Source organism: Marmota marmota, unplaced genomic scaffold, assembly GCF_001458135.2.
Source record: "Marmota marmota marmota unplaced genomic scaffold, marMar, whole genome shotgun sequence".
Lineage (NCBI taxonomy): Eukaryota > Metazoa > Chordata > Mammalia > Rodentia > Sciuridae > Marmota > Marmota marmota.
The window spans coordinates 3599072-3619645 of record NW_026000240.1 but is presented as its reverse complement, the minus strand read 5'-3'; the positions used below and the strand labels follow the sequence as shown (position 1 = coordinate 3619645).

At 42.3% G+C, this 20574-nt stretch overlaps 1 protein-coding gene and 1 pseudogene across 1 annotated transcript in view; one reads left to right on the top strand and one right to left on the bottom strand.

Annotated features, from left to right (window-relative positions):
* The window catches only part of Muc13 (mucin 13, cell surface associated), a 28038-nt gene extending 9696 nt beyond the window's left edge, over positions 1 to 18342 (bottom strand). The window contains exons 1-6 of the mRNA XM_048794200.1: positions 18264 to 18342; positions 14301 to 14546; positions 10027 to 10149; positions 8696 to 8802; positions 5776 to 5831; positions 2803 to 2969 (exon numbers count right to left, since the gene is read on the bottom strand). Of these exons, the coding sequence (XP_048650157.1) occupies positions 2803 to 2969; positions 5776 to 5831; positions 8696 to 8802; positions 10027 to 10149; positions 14301 to 14546; positions 18264 to 18315 (751 nt within the window). The 5' untranslated portion in view covers positions 18316 to 18342. The remainder of the gene's footprint in view (positions 1 to 2802; positions 2970 to 5775; positions 5832 to 8695; positions 8803 to 10026; positions 10150 to 14300; positions 14547 to 18263) is intronic.
* Positions 15058 to 15930, top strand: LOC107143536 (annotated as a pseudogene).
* Positions 18343 to 20574: the final 2232 nt, after the last annotated feature.

The following is a 20574-nucleotide window of genomic DNA, read 5'->3' as shown; positions in this document are numbered from 1 at the left end:
TGGAGGAGAGAATAAATGCAGGTAGAAAAGTGATGTGATTGTTCTCTAAACATCTCAACTGTAACTGACCTTCCTTCCTCAACTGCAACTTGAAAATAACTCCAGTTAAAATCTAGAGAATGAGAATCTACACCTTTGGGCACAGAAGAGACTTTTGCCACTGAGTCTGGACAGCAGGAAAAGTTGTCTTCCTCTTAAGAGTTATGAGGCTCTCACTTCCACATGGCTGGCTGGTTTGTTCTCGAAGCTACCTCGAGATGACACCATTTGGCATTTTGTCAGTGTGTCTAGGAGGGAATGCCTGGTTTCAGAGTGGAAGGAAGTATTGAGAGGGGTTGTCTAAAAAGCAACTTTCAGGGCTGGAGCCAAATGGTTTCAAGTATGTCAGGACTGGTAGCCAACACAATCACTCTGCAAAGCCCAAACAAGAGAACTGCATGGCGACCCCAACATTATCTTGAGGAGCGCACAGGTGTTTTTAGCTTGCAACCACCCTGAGTAGTCAGTATGCATGCTGAAGGGGACCCTCAACTTCTTCACACTTGTTGCAAGTCTCATCTAGTCAAAAGCAGAGTGTGCTAAAGGATCTGATTGCTACTCTTAGCCAAAATCCTAACCCCTACAAAATGATTGGCAGGTAGAAGTGATGGGCCTCTTAGGAGACAAGGACCAAGAGACGGTCAGAGAGAGATGCAAGGGAACAGACAGATGCATACTGTAGTCTTGGAGAGACAGTAAATATTGAAACATTCAGAAAAGAAAAAGGTGCTAATTCCATGGCATGCGATTCTGGAAGAAGAAAATAGTTCAAGAAGGTGAAAAGCTTTGAAAATGTAAATTCTCAACGTGCAAGCTACAAAAAGACGCTGTAGAATCTCTGGGGCTTGCAGGAAGGAGATAATGTAAAAACTAGTGTTATTTTCACAGGAAGCTCTCAAATGAGAAAAAACAAAGTACAGAAAGAGGGTCCCATCACCAAAGATGAAATATTTAAAAATGTGTCAGAGAAAGTTGAGCCTCAGATGACCTCAGGCTTGCCACAAACATAATCCAAAATAAAGCAACAACAAAAAACTCCAATGACAAAATAAGAAGGGTTAAAAGGAAAAGTGAGCAAATAAGTTGAGGGGTGTGTGTGTGCAGTGGGAGGGGTAAGTGGCTTATGGGAAGGCCAGGGCTGACTCATGTATTATTGACAGAAGACATGAAAAAGACAGAATAGCTCCATGACTGTTTTTCTCCGTCTCTTTTGCAAGGAATTATATTTACTTTATTATTATTTTTTTATTTTTCCCCACAACACCTTTATTCTATTTATTTATTTTTATGTGGTGCTGAGGATTGAACCCAGGGCCTCACACATGCTAGGCAAGTGCTCTACCACTGAGCTACAGCCCCAGTCCCAGAAATTATATTTAGCTGGAAAAAATTGAATGGGTGTTGTTAAAAGGTAATCGGACCCCAAGAAGGAGGTACAGAAAAAGAGTCCCCATATTTTCCAATCAGTTATAAGAATTTTATCACAGAGCATTTATAACTCCAAGCCCTGGGACATTGTGAGAATCATTGTAAAAATCTCGAGGAAAGAGAAAAAGTGTTAGAAAATTATAAATGAGCAGGATTTGTGTTTGCAAAAACAGAAATGAGTTTTACAAACAAACAAGGTCAGGGAGGTTACAATCACTAAAAAAAAGTAAAAGAGTAGGGAATGAATGTTGGAAAAAAAGACAGATGAGTCTGAAGGAGGCAGGAAGGGGGTTGGGAGAATGGTGGGTGGGGGCTCAAGAAGAAGGGGACTAGAAGAAGAGAAGGATGGTGGTGTCAAAGGCTACAAGGAAATTAAATTCACTGTGGCTCAACCAAGGCCTTTGGCAACAGGCCTAAACAGCACTTGTATCTCCACGGGGGCTGGCCCTAATGGTCACTTCCAAGGAGAGGAGTTTCCGATGGCTGCAGGGGTGGGTTGACTGCCTTTCTGACTCTGTGCCCTTCCATAGGGCCCTTCCATGCTGGATTTGGTCATGTGAATTGCTCTGGTCATTAGGACAGTTGTAAATGCAATGTAAGCAGAGACTGGAGAAACACATGTGCACTGAACTATACCCTCTTGCTGCATTAATCCCTGTAGACTAGCCTGCTGGAGGAGGAGAGACCATGTGGAGCAGAGAGGAACCACCCACAGAGCCATCTGAGATCAGCCAGTCTCCAACTGATCCAGTAGCTAAAGGCAGATGCTTAAGCAAGTCTAGCAGAGATCCATCAAGCCTGGCCTAGACCAGCAGAACTTTCCAGTGGAGCCCCAAATTCTGACCCACAGAATTATGGAGTTGCAAGAAATAATTGGAGGTATTTTAGGCCAGCCACTAGGTTTTGAAACGGTTGGTGACATGGCAAGTGGGAGTTGTTACAGCTACCCATGCATCAACCTAAGGGGGAAACAGTACAGGTGAAGTTTTCATAACATTTAGAAAACTATAACTTGGCTCAAGCCTTCTTATTCTTTCTCTTCTCATCTTTCCCTGTCCAGAGATGATGTGTCTAGTCATTTATACCTTCCAAGGGAAGAGCAAATTTATTGGTCAGTTGATGACTTGGAGATGGTTAGGAAACTGGAGAAGGTAAGTGAGAAGAAGGGAAAGGGCTAAGGTTAGGGTTAGGGACTTGTTAAAAGGAAATTTGGAGACACCTGATGATTCACTTCTATAGTTCTTACCCCCTCCTCACATCTACTGTAATGTAAAGGTTTACCAAAGTGTAAGTAGAACTCTAGGTAAAATTCGAGGGAAATTATTTAATACTTACGCTTATAGCTTTGTGTAAAATTGTTTTTCTTGACTGCCTTCTCAATCTCATCATTTACATCTTTTTCAGTTAGATTTGTACTCTCTTTTAAAATGTTTATTACTGAAGCATCAACAAGCTTCAAATCAGCACGCATTTCAGATCTTCCTGACAGAGAAGGGAGTAAGCTAAAAATGAAACAAATCTGTCAACTTGATGAATTGAGCTGAAGGGTCAACAAACAGGTCTTCTAACTTCCTAGAGGCACAGATCTCCCAGCCCTAGTCCTGACGCACTGTCCAGTCTCCACAGTGGGTCCTCAATATGGAGGCCCAGAGCCACATACCAGAAGACAGCAGATTTGCAGCCTGGAGGTCTGTATGTGTTCAGAGGAAGCCCATGGAAAGAATTATGTCCTCTTGGAGTACACTTAGGAAAATTGTTGATATTCGTTTTTGACAAAATAGTGGACAACCATTTTTAGGATTTAGGAGCCTGGAGCTAACTACAAGTAGAACAAGTAACATCTGAAATAGTAAATTGTCATTTTCGGTAGAACAAGACTACGTCTCTTAAAAGCTAGGTGCAGTGACACACGCCTGTAATCCGGGTACACAGGAATCTGAGACAGAAGGATCACAAGTTCAAAGTCAGCCTGGGCAACTTAGCAAAGCCCTGAGCAACTTAGCAAGACTGAAACTTGCCCCTATCTTTGGTGGCCCAAGGCTAGTCATAATTTCTCTGAGCCTGAGTTTTCTCTTCTATTTCAAAAGAGATTTGAAGGAGAGAAATTCTGAGTATATCCTACTAAGACTAATGTTTGAAGAGTAGTAGAGAGTTTGAGCTGGAGTTTAAGAAATGTCTTCATAGGCAAGACCTATGAAGGCCTGAGCAATGGCTCTGGACCCCTCCATGACCCTGGAATAACAGGGAAAGGTTTGCCTCTTATTGCCCATGGTTCCCTTCTAGTAACTCCTGAAGAATAAAAGGAATGCCACAATTTGGGGGACTCCCCCGCAGATGATCTTATGGGACCCAGTCTCCATGACACTGCAAGGTCCCATTTTTTTGAAAAGGAAACAGACCAGTGTTGAAATCAACTATGTGCAAGGAATCTTCCCAATGTTATCTCATTGACTCCTCACCAGGTGCTGGGAGGAGATAGCAAAGGTTAAAACACCTGAGCTGTCATCCATTGAAGAAGTGCTAAGGCCAGGATCAAAGCCCGGGTTTTGCTGATTCAGCTGCCCCTCACCATTCTTGTTTCCAACCAGTCATCCTCTACACAGGAAATGGCTGTCATCCACTAAACCAAGCCTAAAATCCTGGAACAGTTTGTAGTCCTCCAGCCCCAGTCTATTGTATACCTCCAGCTTCAGAACCCTGTGTTTGGGCCCAACCTTTCTGCTCTCTGCCAGCTTCTGACCATGCAAACTCTGTACCTCTGCCTGCCAGTCAGAATTGCCCCCAGGCAAGACCCAGCTCAGAATCTACCATCTTTAGGAAGGCTTCTCTGATTTTTTTTTTTTTTTATTTTTTTTTTGGTATGCTGAGGATCGAACCCAGCGCCCCGCGCATGCCAGGCGAGCGCGTTACCGCTTGAGCCACATCCCCAGCCCTTGTTTGTATTTTATTTAGAGACAGGGTCTCACTGAGTTGCTTAGCACCTTGCCTTTGCTGAGGCTGGCTTTGAACTCATGATCTTCCTGCCTCAGCCTCCAGAGCCACTGAGATTACAAACATGTGCCACTCCACCTGGCTCTCTGAAACTTTTAACACATATACATACCCTCAGTATCTTTGGGGGAATTGCTTCCAGGACCCTTGGAAGGAGTCCCCTGGTGGACACTCAAATCTGAAAGTGCTCAAGTGCCTTATATAAAATGGCCTAGTATTTGGATATAATCTACAGACATCCTCTCATATTCCTTAAATTATCTCTAGATTATTTATAATACCAAATGCAAAGTAAATGCTATGGAAATCACTATTATTCTATATTGTTTATGGAATGATGACAAAGTCAGCGTATGTTCAGTACAGATACAATTTTTTTTCAAATATTTTCTATTTCCAGATGACTCCTCAAATGTATAATCCACAGATACAGAGGCCCAGCTGTCTATATGTATACTGGCATATTCCACAAAGGATTTGACATAACTCACAGAATAAATACAATTTAAAAACTTCGAACATAAATATTACACTGTGCTTCCTTTTCTGCACAACTTCATTCATCTCGGAGCATTCTTTCCTTGGCCTGACTTCTTGCATATTAATATGCATTAAAGAACTCAGGTAGAATTGTTAACTTCCTGAGAATCCTCTGCCTTTTCATGTCCCGAAATAGCACTGAGTATTTGTCATTATATATTTCAGTGCACAAATAAGTGCTGTTCTTAGAGCAGGAAGAGCTCACTATGGGCCCTTCAGAAGTCAGGTGTGTGATCTGAGTGTTCTTGTCCCCCTCACAACCCCATATGAGAGAGGAGATGACCATGAGCCACTTCTCCTTCCCCGGCATCCTGGAAAGCACATCCCAGGGACTGACTAAGTATGGTTTGCAGCTGAGGGGATCAGACCAAACAAACTGGTGCCGATGATGCCTGGGACCACATGCTCCAGTTGCTAAGTAGCCATGAGCATCCTCCTTCTCCAGGCCATACCCTGCCTGTCCTGGCCAGAGTCAAAGGCAAGGCGAGGGCTGGGGCTGGGACTCAGTGGCAGAGCACTTGCCTAGCATGTGTGAGGCACTGGGTTTGATCCTTAGCACGGCATACAAAAATAAATAAAATAAAGGCATGCTGTCCATCTACAACTACAAAAAAACCAAAAAACAAAAAAACGCAGGGGCAATGCACAAAGTCCCCTTCTTGACTTCGACTTGCCACGAGAGGGCCTTAGTGTCACATGAGAAACTCAAGAGAAGACCAAAAGTGAGGCAAACACACACTGCCTCCAAAGCACCCCTTTGGCCCATAGCAAACTTACCTCACTTGAAGAATCACAGTCTGTCCGTAATCAGAATGGCCAAATACGTTTTGAAACTGTGGCAGAGAACAGATTTAAAAACAAGTTGAAAAAAAATTAAATATATATGGTTTATCACAACAAATTATTAATTCTTTGCTTGCTAACGGTAATCTTTGCTATGAAGTAGAAAGAGTCTAATATAACTCAGAGTTACCCAGGAAAAAGATGGAAACCTAAAACACTTAGCCAAATCAATTATCTTACTCTTAAAAATAAGGTGACTTGGTTGGGGTTGTAGCTCAGTAGTAAAGTGATTGCCTAGCATGTGTGTGGCCCTGGGTTTGATCTCCAGAACTGAAAAAAAATAAAGGTGACTTATTTTGACTTAAGTTTTGTGTATTCGTTAGTTTTATCTATATATGTGCTTCATGCATTTATCAGTTTATCCAAGGAACATATATTTGCCTCCCTTGCCCAAGGCATTATGCTAGGGGACTTGGAGATGACAAAGATAGGCCCTCTCAGTCTTGTGATCAGGTAGGGGAGCATGCTGTGGAGTTGAGAGAGGCAAGTGCCATAGAGACACCTGGTTTTGTAAGCTTGTCATTCCAAAGAAATCTCTTAATTCCAAAGAAACGCTTGAGAAATTAGTATCTAATATGAAAGAAAATGTGTTTCCTCTTCTTTTTTCCTTCAATGTCATTCTCTGAGGAAGCATCTCCTAACCTGTGGCTGCCAGGTTGGGCAAGAAGACAGGAGCTGTCCACACAGGCCTGCTGGCACCACAGTCAGCAAGTGAGGAGAAGCAGAGGCAGTCCTGTGGGCAGGCAGCTCTGGGTTCAAGTCTCGACCTCCTCCACTAATCAAATGGATGACCTTCAGTCAGTAACTCACCTTTCCTGATCTTCAGTTACCACATCTGTAAAATGGGCATAATAGTACTATCTCCCCTGCAGGGCTGTTTTCAGAATTAGGATCTTGCCTGTAGAATGCAAAAATAGCCCCCCACTGAGAAACCCCAAACCCCTCTGCAGACTGCCCAATTGGTCTGTTTTTTACCCTAACAGGGTAAAAAATAGACCCTAGAAAACTTCTCATGGCCTGATCTGGAACTGTCCCGTAAGTCTATTAAGACAGCCCTGAAGAAGTTAGGTTGTCTCAGTTTTCCTAACTCTGCTCCAGGGGTTTCGAGGGAGTTCCGGCATATCCCTTTTGGATTAAAGATCCCTTTGAAACTATGAGAATGCTCCACCTCTTTACTGGTTCCTCCAGGAATATCCAGCCGAGGCTGAGCTCAAGTCTGTAAACTGATTTGGAAGATCAGGGACAAGCCCTTTAAAGTGGAGAGGACGTGTGTGACACTCAGACCCAAAGCCAAATCTGGTGAACGTGGTGGCCACAGCAGTAGTGCTCAATAAAGCCACTCGAGGCAATCTGGAGGTTCCCTGGTAGTAGGACCATGATGCTGTTCTCACCTACAATATACGAAGTATCACCTAAGCTGGCAAATTTGGATGCTGATCCAAGATAACAGGGCAAGTCACTGCAAGATGGCCCATCATGCAGATGGAAAGAAAGGGCAGGAGCAAAATTGTGACAGCGAGGCCATGGGTTTTAGCATTGCTAGGTACTGGCTGTGCAGCCTGGAACACTAGCTCTTGCTGCACAACCTGTGGAATCGTTTCAATAATAATTTTTTGTACTTTATCAGTTCTAAAATAATACCAAATCCTTTTGTATTGATATAATTTCAAGTGGAAAGATATTATCATAGAACAAGAATTTAGTCTTCAAGAGTATTTTTCTACTGACCAGGTTGTGGTGGTACCTGCCGGTCATTCCAGAGACTAGGGAGGCTGAGGCAGGAGAATCACAAATTTGAGGCCAGCCTCAGCAATAATAATAATAATAATAATAATAATCCTGCCTCAAAATAAAACATTTTTGTTTTGTTTTGGGCTGGGGATGTAACTCAATGGTAAAATGCCCCCACTTTCAATCCCCAATAACAAAACAAAACAAAACAAAACAAAATTAAAGTTTTTTTTTCTTTTTCCCCAACTAGAGACCTAAGAAATACTTAAGGCTGGTATTATTCCCTTTAAAATTAAACTTTGAGAAATATTGGTGAGATGTTGCCTGCAAGTTCTTCCTAGCCTAACACATATGATTCCAGAATAGAGATTCCCGCTCTCTCCATGCCCACACCCTACACATAAGAATCTACCTGAAAAGAAACTGATTCATTTCAATATTTTTGACAATGGAAAGAAAATATAACACTTATAAATTCAGATGTAATCCCTCCTATAGTTTTTTTTAAAAGCCAGACTAGTACAGAAATACATGCAAATTTGAATGTGAAAAGCAAAGAAAAAAAAACCTTTAATTTTTTTTCTCTCCATGATGTGGAAATTTTATTTTATTTTTTTCAGTGCTAGACATTGAACCTAGGGTCTCATATATGCTAAGCAGGTATTACTCAGCTACAATCCCAGTCCAAAATGATTATTTCTTTATGCATTTTTAAATTATTTATAGTACTGGAGATTAAAACCAAGGCCTTTCTCATGCTAGGAAAGTGCTCTACCACTAAGACACATCCCAGCCCACTCTGAAATAATTTATTTTAAGACACCACTATATTTTCTGTCCATTCAAAACTATGGCAGGAGCAGGCTTCCCTAGACCCTCTGCCTTGCTAGCTGCTCTGCCTCTAGGTACAAGCCCAGCAGGGAGGTCCCAGGGCCTCAGGAAGGGGATCTGAGCAAGAGGGCAGTGGTAGTAGCTGCCCACCAACCAGGAGGGGTATGTTTCACTATTTAACAACTGACAAAACTGTCCCAGTGTGTCCCACATGAAGACCAGTCCCACATTCTGTAGCTCAGCGTGAGAACAAAGAACACTTCTACAGAAAGGACTTACAGAAAATACTTACGAAGCTAATTATGTCATCATGTAAGTGTTCATAGGCTTCAGAATTCTTATTGTCCAAATCAGTTGTTTCTTGGACTCGTACTGTAATCTCTCCAGGGAATGTCTTCCCTGAAAATCAAGCAGAATCTTTCTGTACTATTTAACACAAAGAGAGCCATTTCCATTTTGTTATAAAACACTGATTATTATTATTTTAATTGTTAACATTACATGATTACACTACGGGAAGACTAGAAGTATTTTTTTTTAAATTACTCATCATACCCCCTAACCTAGCTTGGCCATTTTCATTTGGTATATTTCTTCCCCCCTCCACCCCTCAAGGTTTACATGGTTATAATACGAAGTTTATAACATACCTCACTGTTTTACTCATTATTACATCAAAAAGTTTTTCAAATCATTTCCTCATCTTCATAACTACCATTTTTAAAGTCTACATAACATTCTATAAAATATATGTCCCCTTTGCTGATGTGGTCATTTGTGGTGGTGGTTATTGGACTTGACACTTTTCATTGTGTAAAGGGCAGGGGGATGGTTGCAATGGACATCTTTATGCATAAGCCTTTTCTGGAGTCATCTACGTAGAGCAGATTCCCAGAAATGAAATTCTTAGTGCTAAAAATATGGATTTTGTTTGGCTTTTGGCATATCCCTAACTCCTGTGGGCAATACAATGCATTCATTTCCTATATAATGGTCTGATGTGGCAAAATGTTATATTTCTCATTTATTAAACAGAAAAAAAATGTGTATTTCAGACAGACAGGCCTTGAGCCTCAGAGCAACCAGGTCATCTAACCAGAAACATATGAAGGTAAGAGTATACTGTTGTGTCCTCAAAAGTTAATTTCCAGAGCTAGAAGGCTGTTACACTCTAATAGGGGGCTTTGCTATCAAGGAACAAGCAGATCCTGTGCCAGAAAACTGAGCCACAGTCACAGACCAAGCCATGTCACCTTCTTCTGCTGTCCCCATGTTGTAATAGGACTTTGTAGACTAATGCTTCATAGCTGTGTGGTCTTTCAGTAGTTTTCCAGGGGCTTCAACAGTTATCACTTCATTTTGTCGCCACAAAAGTTTCCCTCCAATGGCAGATGGCACCCCTGACCCTTAGGCCTACCTCGCAAATCTGACCTGGTCCCTCTCCTCTCCTATTGAGTCACTAAGGACAAAGGAGACCCTTTCCCTATTTGTCTGGCCTTGGTTGCCTCCAATTCTCTTCTGCCTCTCATATTCTGGAGCCTCTCTGTTTGCCATGGTTTTGAGTTTTCTATTCCACTTTAGGTAGGAGATGGAGCCCTGCCCTGGCACATCCTGGCCACTCACCTTTCAGACATGAGGAAGTGCCGTAGTAAAACCCTTCCGTACACAGGCAGAAATTGTTGTCATACAGGTTAACGCAGGCAGCACCACCTCCACAGGGTCTTACTTGGCAAGGATCGCTGGAAACTTAGATGGAAGAAAGACATTAGAAGTCCACAGAAATGACAGCAAATAACATTTAGAAACACAGAGGTCAATCCTCATGCCTCCCTCCTGGGTGGTCTCCATTCCCGGGCTGTGTGACTCCACAGCACACTCTTAAGAGAGCTAGAAACCAAAGCAGCTTTCTGTCTCTGGGGAGTTTGGTGCTGAAATTTGGGGCCAAGAGCTTATCGATGGCAAAGATTACAGGTTGGTGGACAAAGGCCTGCTTGAGGAAGAAAGAGAAATCGATAGAGCCTTCTAATTCCCAGGAGCTGGGAATCTTCAGATTTCCAGGACCCTCCAAAACCTCAGTACCTAGTTCTCTAATGCTAAGTCAGGCCCCCCAAAACCATTTGGATAAAGGGTCATTTTTTTTTTTTCAGGATGGCGTGAATGATTGCTTTGTAGGGAGGGAACATTCAAGAAGCTCCAAAAAGGAACTAGATGTCCTAGTCTGGCTACCATGCCTGGTGTACATATCCATGAGGAAAGGAATGAGATAGTAAAGGAGGAAACATGGATGAACCCAGGGGACAGTCTAAGGGAGGTGGTGAGGGGACACTCCAGCCTCTGGCTTTCTGAGTGGATGCCTTGAAAAATGGTGAGAATTATATTGCAATGGCTTCTGTGCCAGTGGACAAGACTCCTGGGCCAGGCAGGGTACAGTGTCTTCCTTCTTTCCAAAGAATTGATGAGATCTGAGGAGGGAATTTCAGTGAGTGGCCAAATGTTGATCTTGGTTGGCCAGCTTCTTCACTTCCATCAGGAAGAATTCTGAATTTTGATATCAGGATAGCTTAAGTGTTTGATACCCTTTGGAGACAGCTTGAGATTCTTAAAAACCTATGGTAAATAGGCTAGTTGGTTTTTAAAAAAGCTATACACAGTTATGTGTGTGTGTGTGTGTGTGTGTGTATAATGTGTTATGTGAAACATACTTTCTTTTGTGATTAAAAAGGGGACCCAAACACACAAATATATATGCTTTGTATTTGCATAGATTATTTCTGGAGGAAGACACAAGAAAGTGGCCACTGAGGGCTTAGAGGTTTAGGATAGAAGGGAGATTTAATTTTTATTGCACATATTTTGCCCTGTTGGAGCTGCCTTTTTGATAATCATGATCCTAATTTACTTTATTAAAAAAATAGACAGCTGGGCACAGTGGTATAGGCCTGTAATCCCAGCAATTTAGGAGGCTGAGGCAAGAGGATCACAATTTGAAGGCCAGCCTAGGACTGGGGATGGTAGAGCACTCCTAGGTTCAATCCCCAGTACCAATAAATAAATAAATAAAATTTAAAAATTAAATGGCTTCCCAGTGTAGCTCAATGGTAGAACACTTGCCTAGCATGCCTGGGACCCTGGGGTTTGATCCTTCAGATGGCAAAAAGTAAATAAATAATTAAATAATAAATCAAACAACTCTGGTGAGAACGTGGAGTTCTCACCAAGAACAAGAACTCTCATTCTTTGTCAAAGGAAGTGTAAAATGTCAGCTACTTTGGAAGACAATTTGGCAGTTTCTTGCAAAACTAAACATGCTCAACATATGATTGAACAATCATGCTCCTTGGTATTTACCTAAAGGAGTTAGAAACATGCTCACACAAAACCCTGCACATAGATGTTGACAGCAGCTTTTGATTCATGATTACCAAAACTTGGAAGCAACTGAGATGTCCTGTAGTAGGTAAAGGGATTAAACTGTGGTGCATCCAGGCACCAGATCACTATTCAGCACTAAAAAGAAATAAGCTATTGAGCCATGAAAAGACAGAGGACATGCATGTTACCAAGTGAAAGAAAGTACAGAGGACTTTCAGGGCAGTGAAACTACTCTATATGATATTCTAATGATGGACAGCTGTCATTAAACATTTATCCAGACCCATAAATGCACTAATGTAAACTACGGTCTTTCTTAATGATGTGTCAATGTAGGGCCACTATTGTAACCAATGTACCCCTTTGGTGGGCAATGTTGATAACACACATACGTAGGGGCAGGGGGTATGTGGGAGACCTCCATGCCTTCCTCTCAATTTTGCTATGAATCTAAAATTGCTCTGAAAATAAAATCTAATTTTTTAAAGGGAGAAGAAAAAATATAGGCTATATGGGACAAAAGGAGGCACATTCATTACCCCATAAACAAGAGTAATCATCGCCCCTGTAATAAGAATTGGGTGTGAGGGCGCATGTCTATAATCCTGGTGCCTTGGGAGGCTGAGGCAGGAAGATCAAAAGTTCAAAGCCAGCCTCAGCAACTTAGTGAGGCCCTAAGCAACTTAGCAAGACCCTGTCTCTAAATAAATCATTAAAAAAAGAAAGGGGGTGAAGGCTGGAGATGTGGCTCAGCAGTTAAGCACCCCTGGGTTCAATCCCTGGTACAAAAAAAAAAAAAAAGCATGAGCCAGTATTCTAAGTAAAGTAAATGGCTTTAAAAAAAAAAAAGCCTCAGACAAATTTCAAGGAGAATTTGGAAAGTCCTAGGGAAGAAATTGAGTGCAGTTCCTTTCTGGAGATACCAGACAAGTCATTCTTGGTGTGCTTTCTCTGCAACAATGAAGGACAGGCTTGTTAGCTTGTTCTGTAGTCAGGAATTGATTAAGTCACAGGATGTTACAGCTGGAAGGGATTTTGGTGACAATTTAGTTTGGTCACACCTTATTACAAATGAATACCAAGAGAGACATGATTTGCCCCATATGCCACACTTTGTGGTGGGCCAGGACACAGAAAACTGCCTTCATCTGAGAGGATGTTTGGGGAAGCAGAACAGCTCAGAGATGCTCCCTTTCCTGATTCTACTAGAGCTGATGGTGTAGCTGTGAGCCACCTGCAGACTTTAGAATGACCCCTCCAAGTGTAAGAAATCTGAGAATAGTCTAGATATAGGATCTGGACTTTCTTTGCTTAATCACCCATTTCTTAGCTTTACCAACAAATACTTGGAAAGCCATCAGAAATATGTGTAGAGAAAGAGGCACCTGCTTCTAATACCAGCAACTTGGGAGGCTAAGGCAACAGGATTACAAGTTCAAGGTCATCCTGGGCCATTTGGTGAGAACCTGCTGAAAAAAGGAGGGGGGTGGTGAAGAAGACAAAGAGGAAGGGAGAGGAGAAAAAGATGCTTAGGAAGACAACAGCTTGATCTTTGACCTTGGACAAGTCACTGGTCCTCAGATTCACTATCTGAGGAGGACATGGTTTATCTAGACTCTTCAAGTTCTAAAGTAAGAGGATTCTTCTAAATCAGGGGTTGGCAAACTATGGCTCATGAACCACATCTGACCAATGCTCTGGTTTTACAAGCACAGTGTTATTGGAAAATAGCTAAGCTCATTCATTTATGTGTTGACTATGTCTGATTTCATGTTAAAAAGTGTAGCAGTTGCAACAGAGACTACATAGGCCACAAAACCTGAAATAGTTTCTATTGGGCTTTTGCTGCTTAAGTTTCTGGCACCTGTTCTAGACCAAGCTTGGGGAAATGAGACAGGTGATTTCTGTTTCAATAACTTCAGGTTAAAGTCAGTTGTCATTTTTCAGTATCCCCCAAAACATGTTGTTTGGACAATTGTCTGGTCATGCCTAGGACTGTCTGAGCATTGCTGTTCTTTGGCTTCTCATTCTTCAGGTTTAAATTCTGTGGCTTGGTTCAATTTCCAAATTGTGATTAGCGAGGACCTGAAGTCAGGGTAGCACTGACTTGGTCCTTAGGTAGACAATAAGGCTGGAAGCCAGTGCTTATTTGAACCTGGGCTTCTCAGAGAAGCCTGAAATTGTGTCCAAAAATTTCCCAGAGTATCTTTCACAAAGATCAAGTTCATAAAAAATATTCTACATCTGGCAAATAGCTTGAGGTAGGATGAGCAGGAAGAAAAGAACAGGATGGAACTGAGGCAATGTATTAGGGTCTCTGCCTACTAGCTCTTGTGACTGAGGTTTTAAGTGCATGGTTCATATGCAAAGAAACTTAATGTCTTTATGCCTATTTCCCTTTCTCACCAGCACACACTTAACTACCATGCTCCACAACTGTTATGTGCCCTCAGAGAGGAGTCACTGAGGGGGCACTCTTACCAACGTTTGGGAGTACTGGTCTCTGATGAAGAAAGGGTACCTACCGCTGGAATTCACTTGTGGTGTAGGTGTAGAACCAGTGTTGGGGGGTGCTTCTGTTGCGTTGGTGGAGGGCGCTTCTGTCGCGTTGGTGGAGGTCGCTTCTGTCGCGTTGGTGGAGGGCGCTTCTGTCGCGTTGGTGGAGGGCCCTTCTGTCGCGTTGGTGGAGGGCGCTTCTGTCGCGTTGGTGGAGGGCGCTTCTGTCGCGTTGGTGGAGGGCGAGGGCACTATGGAAGAACTGTTTGCTATAGCTGTGAATAAAGAGACAAAGGTGCCAAGTTTCAGAAGTCAGCACATTAAATAAATAAGGGCACTTACTATTACTTAGTACTAATTAGTACTCAACTTTCTCTTTTCTGGAAAAACTAATAAAGATGAGTATATTGAAAATAGAAACACACGGGCTGGGGATGTGGCTCAAGTGGTAGCGTGCTCGCCAGCCATGCGTGAGGCACTGGGTTCGATCCTCAGCACCACATAAAGATAAATAAATGAAATAAAGATATTGTATTCAACTACAACTAAAAAATAAATATTTTTATTAAAAAAAAGAAAATAGAAACACAGGACTAATTCTAAAGAGAAAATAAAGTTAAACAGTCAAAACTGGAAATGTTATTGGAAAATATAACAAAGATTTAATGTTTATTAAAATGAGAAGTATCCAAGAAGTAATATCTTTTAAGCCTATAACGCAAAGCTGTCAACCTGGGTTTTAATATTTTTGACAATTCTCAGTGAAGATGCCACAAGGTGGCGCTGTTACAACCCCCTCTGACGGCCCTAGCCGCGCAGGCCGGGCGCCTCTGCCGGCTCTGTCCCGGCCGCGGAAAGTTAAGTTTGGAGAGAGGGGATGAGGGGAACATGGACTTGAAGAGGAGGATCCACCTGGAGCTGAAGAAACCTGTTCGGGAACTTGTCTTGGACAATTGCAAATCAAATGATGGAAAAATTGAGGGCTTAACTGCTGAATTTGTGAACTTGGAGTTCCTCAGTTGAATAAATGTAGGCTTGATTTCAGTTTCAAATCTCCCCAAGCTACCTAAATTGAAAAAGCTTGAGCTCAGTGACAATAGAATCTATGGAGGTCTGGATATATTAGCAGAAAAACTTCCAAATGTCACACATCGAAACTGAAGTGGAAATAAACTGAAAGACATCAGCACCTTGGAACCTTTGAAACAGTTGGATTGTCTGAAGAGCCTGGATCTGTTGAACTGTGAAGCCACTCATCTTCACAGAGAGTGTGTTCAGGCTCCTGCCCCAGCTGACCTCCCTGGACGGCTGTGATGGAGAAGATTCCCCCCACTCAGATGCCAAGGTGGATGGTGTGGATGAAGAGGAGGAGGATGAACAAGGAGAAGATGAGGATGGTGAGGAGGAAGAGTTTGATGAAGAAGAAGATGAAGATGTAGAAGGGGAAGACAATTAAAATGAAGTCAGCAGGGAGGAAGAAGAATTTGGGCATGATGGAGAAGTAGATGAAGATGAAGAAGAGGAGGAAGAAAGCAGGAAAGGTGAAAAGAGGAAGAGAGAAACAGATGATGAAGGAGAAGATGATGAAGACCCCAGATAAACTGCAAAAACAGAACTGTTCAGTATTGGTTGGACTGCTCATGGATTTGATAGCTGTTTTAAAAAAAAGGTAGCTGTGATACAAACCCCAGGACGCCCACCCACCCAAAGAGCCAAAGAATAGTTCCTGTGACATTCCGCCTTCCTCCTTTCAGTCCCTCTTGGTAATCCATCACCAAGCTTGAGGACTTTGCCCCAACAAAATCGTAAGCATTGTTAGGTTTTTTGTGTAAGACTCTTGCTGTAGCATGGATAGCTGTGATTGGTGAGTCAACCATCCGTGGCTACCAGTTACACGGAGATTGTAACAGCATTTTTACTTTCTGTACAACAAAAAAGCTTTGTAAATAAAATCTTAACATCTTGGGAAAAAAAAAGAAAAGAAAAGAAAAAGTATGCCCTGATCTGGCTCTTCCTAGAGAACATTTCACAACCACCACCATCCAGGGAACATCCACTTCTCTATTCTAAGCTCACTGTAGTTCACAATAAAATGCCTTTCTTACAAATCTAAATCCTTCAATATTTTATTTTTATTTTTAGTTGTAGTTGGACATAATACCTTTATTTTGTTTATGTTTATGTGGCGCTGAGGATCAAACCCAGGGCCTTGCATGTGCTAGGCGAGTACTCTACCACTGAGCTCACAACCCCAGCCCCTAAATCCTTCAATATTAAGAAATGTTGGTTCCCAAAGTTACTAATCAGATGCTGTGAAATAAAGCAGCCCTTATCACTCGAAGAAAGCAAAAACAACCTGGAAAGTTTTGCCTGTAAAGGGACTTTGAATATTCTCTGCACATCTCTTCATCTTTACAGTCCATTCTTATGAAGGGGTTACTGCGGGAAAAGTCTATGCAAGGAACTGGGGCTGGGGAGAATGGGAAAGTGCAAGAGGCACTTCCTGCCCTTGGTTGTTAGGACTCTGAGATGGAACTCATGTTTGAAATAATAATTCCTTCCACATCTGCCAAATCCTTAATATTTCCTAGAAAAAGAAGCTTTTTGCCCCTTTTCCTCCCCACAAGAAACAAACCGTCGTAATCACCAAAACTATCAATAGTAGTCTTCTGGGTTTGAGTTTCTAGAATCGGGACAGATAGATAGAAGGGCAGGTCAGATGTTCACTTTTTATTTCATACACATCTGTATTGTCTGAATTTGTTACATGGGTCTGCATTACTTGTATAACTTAAAAAAAGAAAAGCAAAAACAAAACCAAAGTTTAAAAATTGGATATGAGGGCAGGCATAACAGAAAGCATCCAGTGAGCTTACTATGTGCCCTGCAGGTCACACACCTTTCTCATTTACCTGCCCCAGTCACTCTTCAGGACAGGGAGATCTCCTCTATTACTCCATAGGGAGGATCTGAGGCTCAGGCACCCCAGAGCTCATTAGCAGCTCATGGTGTTTGGATAACTGCCCTCACTCTGGAGCACACGATCCGCTGAGCTCTGAGCCCTTCCCCAGGGCTCTGTGAGCCAAGAAAAGTCTTCTCCATGTTTTCCCCACCCCACCCTACCCTGCTCCAGAAGGGACCTTGAGAATGAGTAACTCCTGATTCTCTGATCTCTAGCCATTTCCCCACCCCTCTCAGCCAAATTTCCCATCCTATCCACCCATCCTTTCTTATATTTTACATAATATGTCAAGCCTCCTTTAGCAGTGGCTCACGAAACTCATACAGACCTCACCAGTTCTTACTGGACCTGAAGGTTTGGTTATGACAGCTGTCTCCAGGGTTGACAGGCAGATCTGGTGAGGCCTGCCCCTCCTCTGAGAATAGTTTTCCCCACCTTCCTCCTATTAGCAGGGGGAACATCTTAGAAAATCAAATCCTGACATTGTCGCTCCAGTTCTCTAAAGCAGATTCAATTTCTTTTCATCTTTCTGACATATCAACACGACATCTCTTTCTGCAAGCAAACTCAAGCTGTTAAACCCTCACCTCTCAGACACACAGGTGGCCTTCCCTGCCACTGGCCCCCAGGGAGCCCTTCCAAACTCAGAAGAGAAGCACCTGTCTGCAGTCTAATCAATGTTGCAATTGCTCCTTGTGGTTTAGTACACACAAAGACCTTGGTGAAAGGAGGGCTTTTTCCTGTGGCTGTCCCTCTTATATTCAGAGGACAGATCCAGAATGCTACGGCAGACCACTGGGCCCAGGAAGACGACCGAGTCATTCTTATTTAGTCTCAGACAAATCTCTGATCCTCAAAGTCCTAGTTCATAGACGGTTTGCTGCAGCTCTCTCTGTCTTGCCCCTTGTAGACTAAAATGCCTGCATCTTTGAGCTGAGTCAGACAGGAAAACCTACTGGATTCTATCCCATGATGACAAACATGTTGGAAGAATTACAATTTAAAAAAAACAAAACAAAACATTTCTTACCCAAGCTCATGAAAAGGAGAGCGAGAAAAGCCAGAGATGTGGAGGCTTTCATTTTAGCTGCTCTTGCCTGGTAATCCAAGGAGGAAATGATTCCTCTCCTGAACTACCTTGGGTTTTAACTCTCTTTCAGGTGCAAAGTCCAGTCATTAACTGACATCAGAGGCTATTGGCCGTCAGGATTCAGTCATATATCACAGGGCTCTTCCCAGCTTTTGAGATACACTGGGGGAACCTGGCCTCATGGATTACTTTTCTAAGTCAGAGTTCAAAATAAGTCAAGATATTTCAAAATCTATTTCAAAGTTGTTAAAAGGTCCATGGTAGGTGAATTTGCTTAAATTCTTTATATCCCCAAATATCCCTACGCTACCACCTTTTCGGATTGAATCCAGGGGCACTCAGCCACTGAGCCACATCCTCAGTCCTTTTTATATTTTATTTTGAGATAGGGTCTCGCAAAATTGTTTAGGGACTCACTAAATTGCTGAGGCTATCCTCAAACCTGCCATCCTCCTGCCGCAGCCTCCTGTGTCACTGGGATTACAGGTGTGTGCCATTGCACCAGGCAAGGACACCATTCTTTAAACACTCAATAACATAGTCACTCCCATTGTGTTCCAAAAAGAAGAGCAAACACAAAATCAAAGTTTAAAAATTGGATATGAGGGCAGGCATAACAGAAAGCATCCAGTGAGCTTACTATGTGCCCTGCAGGTCACACACCTTTCTCAGTCATTTTGAGATTTTCTCCAGGGATAGTCTTGAGAATCTCTGAGAAACTTCTCCAAAATGTCACTTGGCTTTTGTTCCCTTTCACTGTGGACCATTGGCACTATGCCTCTCTAATGATCAGTTTTTAGCAACTTTATAATTACATCTCCAAGCTTCCATGGCTCTCATGTTGTTTATCTGCCTGGACACAGACTCCAAACCATGTTCCCAAATGCTGTTCACATCAAATTGCAGCATTTAATCTCATTTTACTGAAGGCTTGTGGGTGACAGCCAAGGAAGGGAAAATACAGTGCCATCAAGGAGGAGAACTGGGACAGACCGTTTGACCTCCCCGCTCCTGTGGTGGGGTTTCGTGGCCATGCACCCCACCCCTGGTTCCCTCACCCGTCCCCTTCTTCCTCAGCCCCTGGCCTCTTACTGTGTTTCAGGAACCAGCTTTTTCACTTGCCTTAAATCCAGTGCTCTGTCCTTAAGAGGCCCCAACACTCCCAATGCCCAGCCCCAGCCAGAACCAGAGGAATAGAAACTAAAAACACCTTGTGGATTCCAGTTTGAGTTTTAACTCTGACTTTAGATTTTAAAAATTAGATTACTGCCCAGCAGGTTAGCTCCTTATTGTCCCAAAAGTCTCCATTCAAAAACAGGATTGGGTGGCTGGGGTTGTGGCTCAGGGTAGAGCACTTGCCTAACACATGTGAAGCACTGAGTTCGATCCTCAGTACCACATTTAAAAATAAATAAATAAAATTATTGTGTCCATTTATAACCAAAAATATTTGCTTAAAAATCGGATTGGGGGCTGGGGATATGGCTCAAGTGGTAGCGCGCTGGCCTGGCATGCGCGAGGCACTGGGTTTGATCCTCTGCACCACATAAAAATAAAATAAAGATGTTGTGTTCACCTAAAACATAAAAATAAATATTAAAAAAAAACAGATTGGGTTTTGTTCTCTTATGGCTGAAAGGTCCCTTTAAATATTTTTGTTCTTTTAAAGCCCATGATGTGACATCAAACATTCTCAACATGAGTGACTTCTGGCACCAGGATTTAAACTGATGCCTATGTTGATGTTACTGGGGTGCTCTACCACTGAACCTGGGGATGCTACTTCTCCAGCCTTTATTTATTTAAAAAATTTTATTCTGAAACAGGGTCTCACTAAGTTACCCAGGCTTTCTTTGAACTTAAAATCCTCCTTCCTTATCTCCCCAAATACCTGAGATTATAGGTGTGTGCCACACCAAAGACCTGTTATTATTATTATTATTATTATTTCTTTTCTTTATAAACTAACTTATTGAGATATCATTTATAACCATAGACTACCCGGTTAAAGTGTACAGTACAGTGGGTTTTGTTGGGTTGATATACTCAGATATGAAACTACCTCACAACCAAGATGCATTCCCATCACATCTGAAGGTGTCTTCTTGCCCCTTTGCAGTCAATCCCTTTCCCAACCCCATCCCCAGACAACCACTGATTCACTTAGTCTCTGTAGATTAGTTTGTATTTTCTAGAATTTTATATAAATAGATTCATACAGTTGTTCTGGGTTTGGTTTGGTTTGATTTTG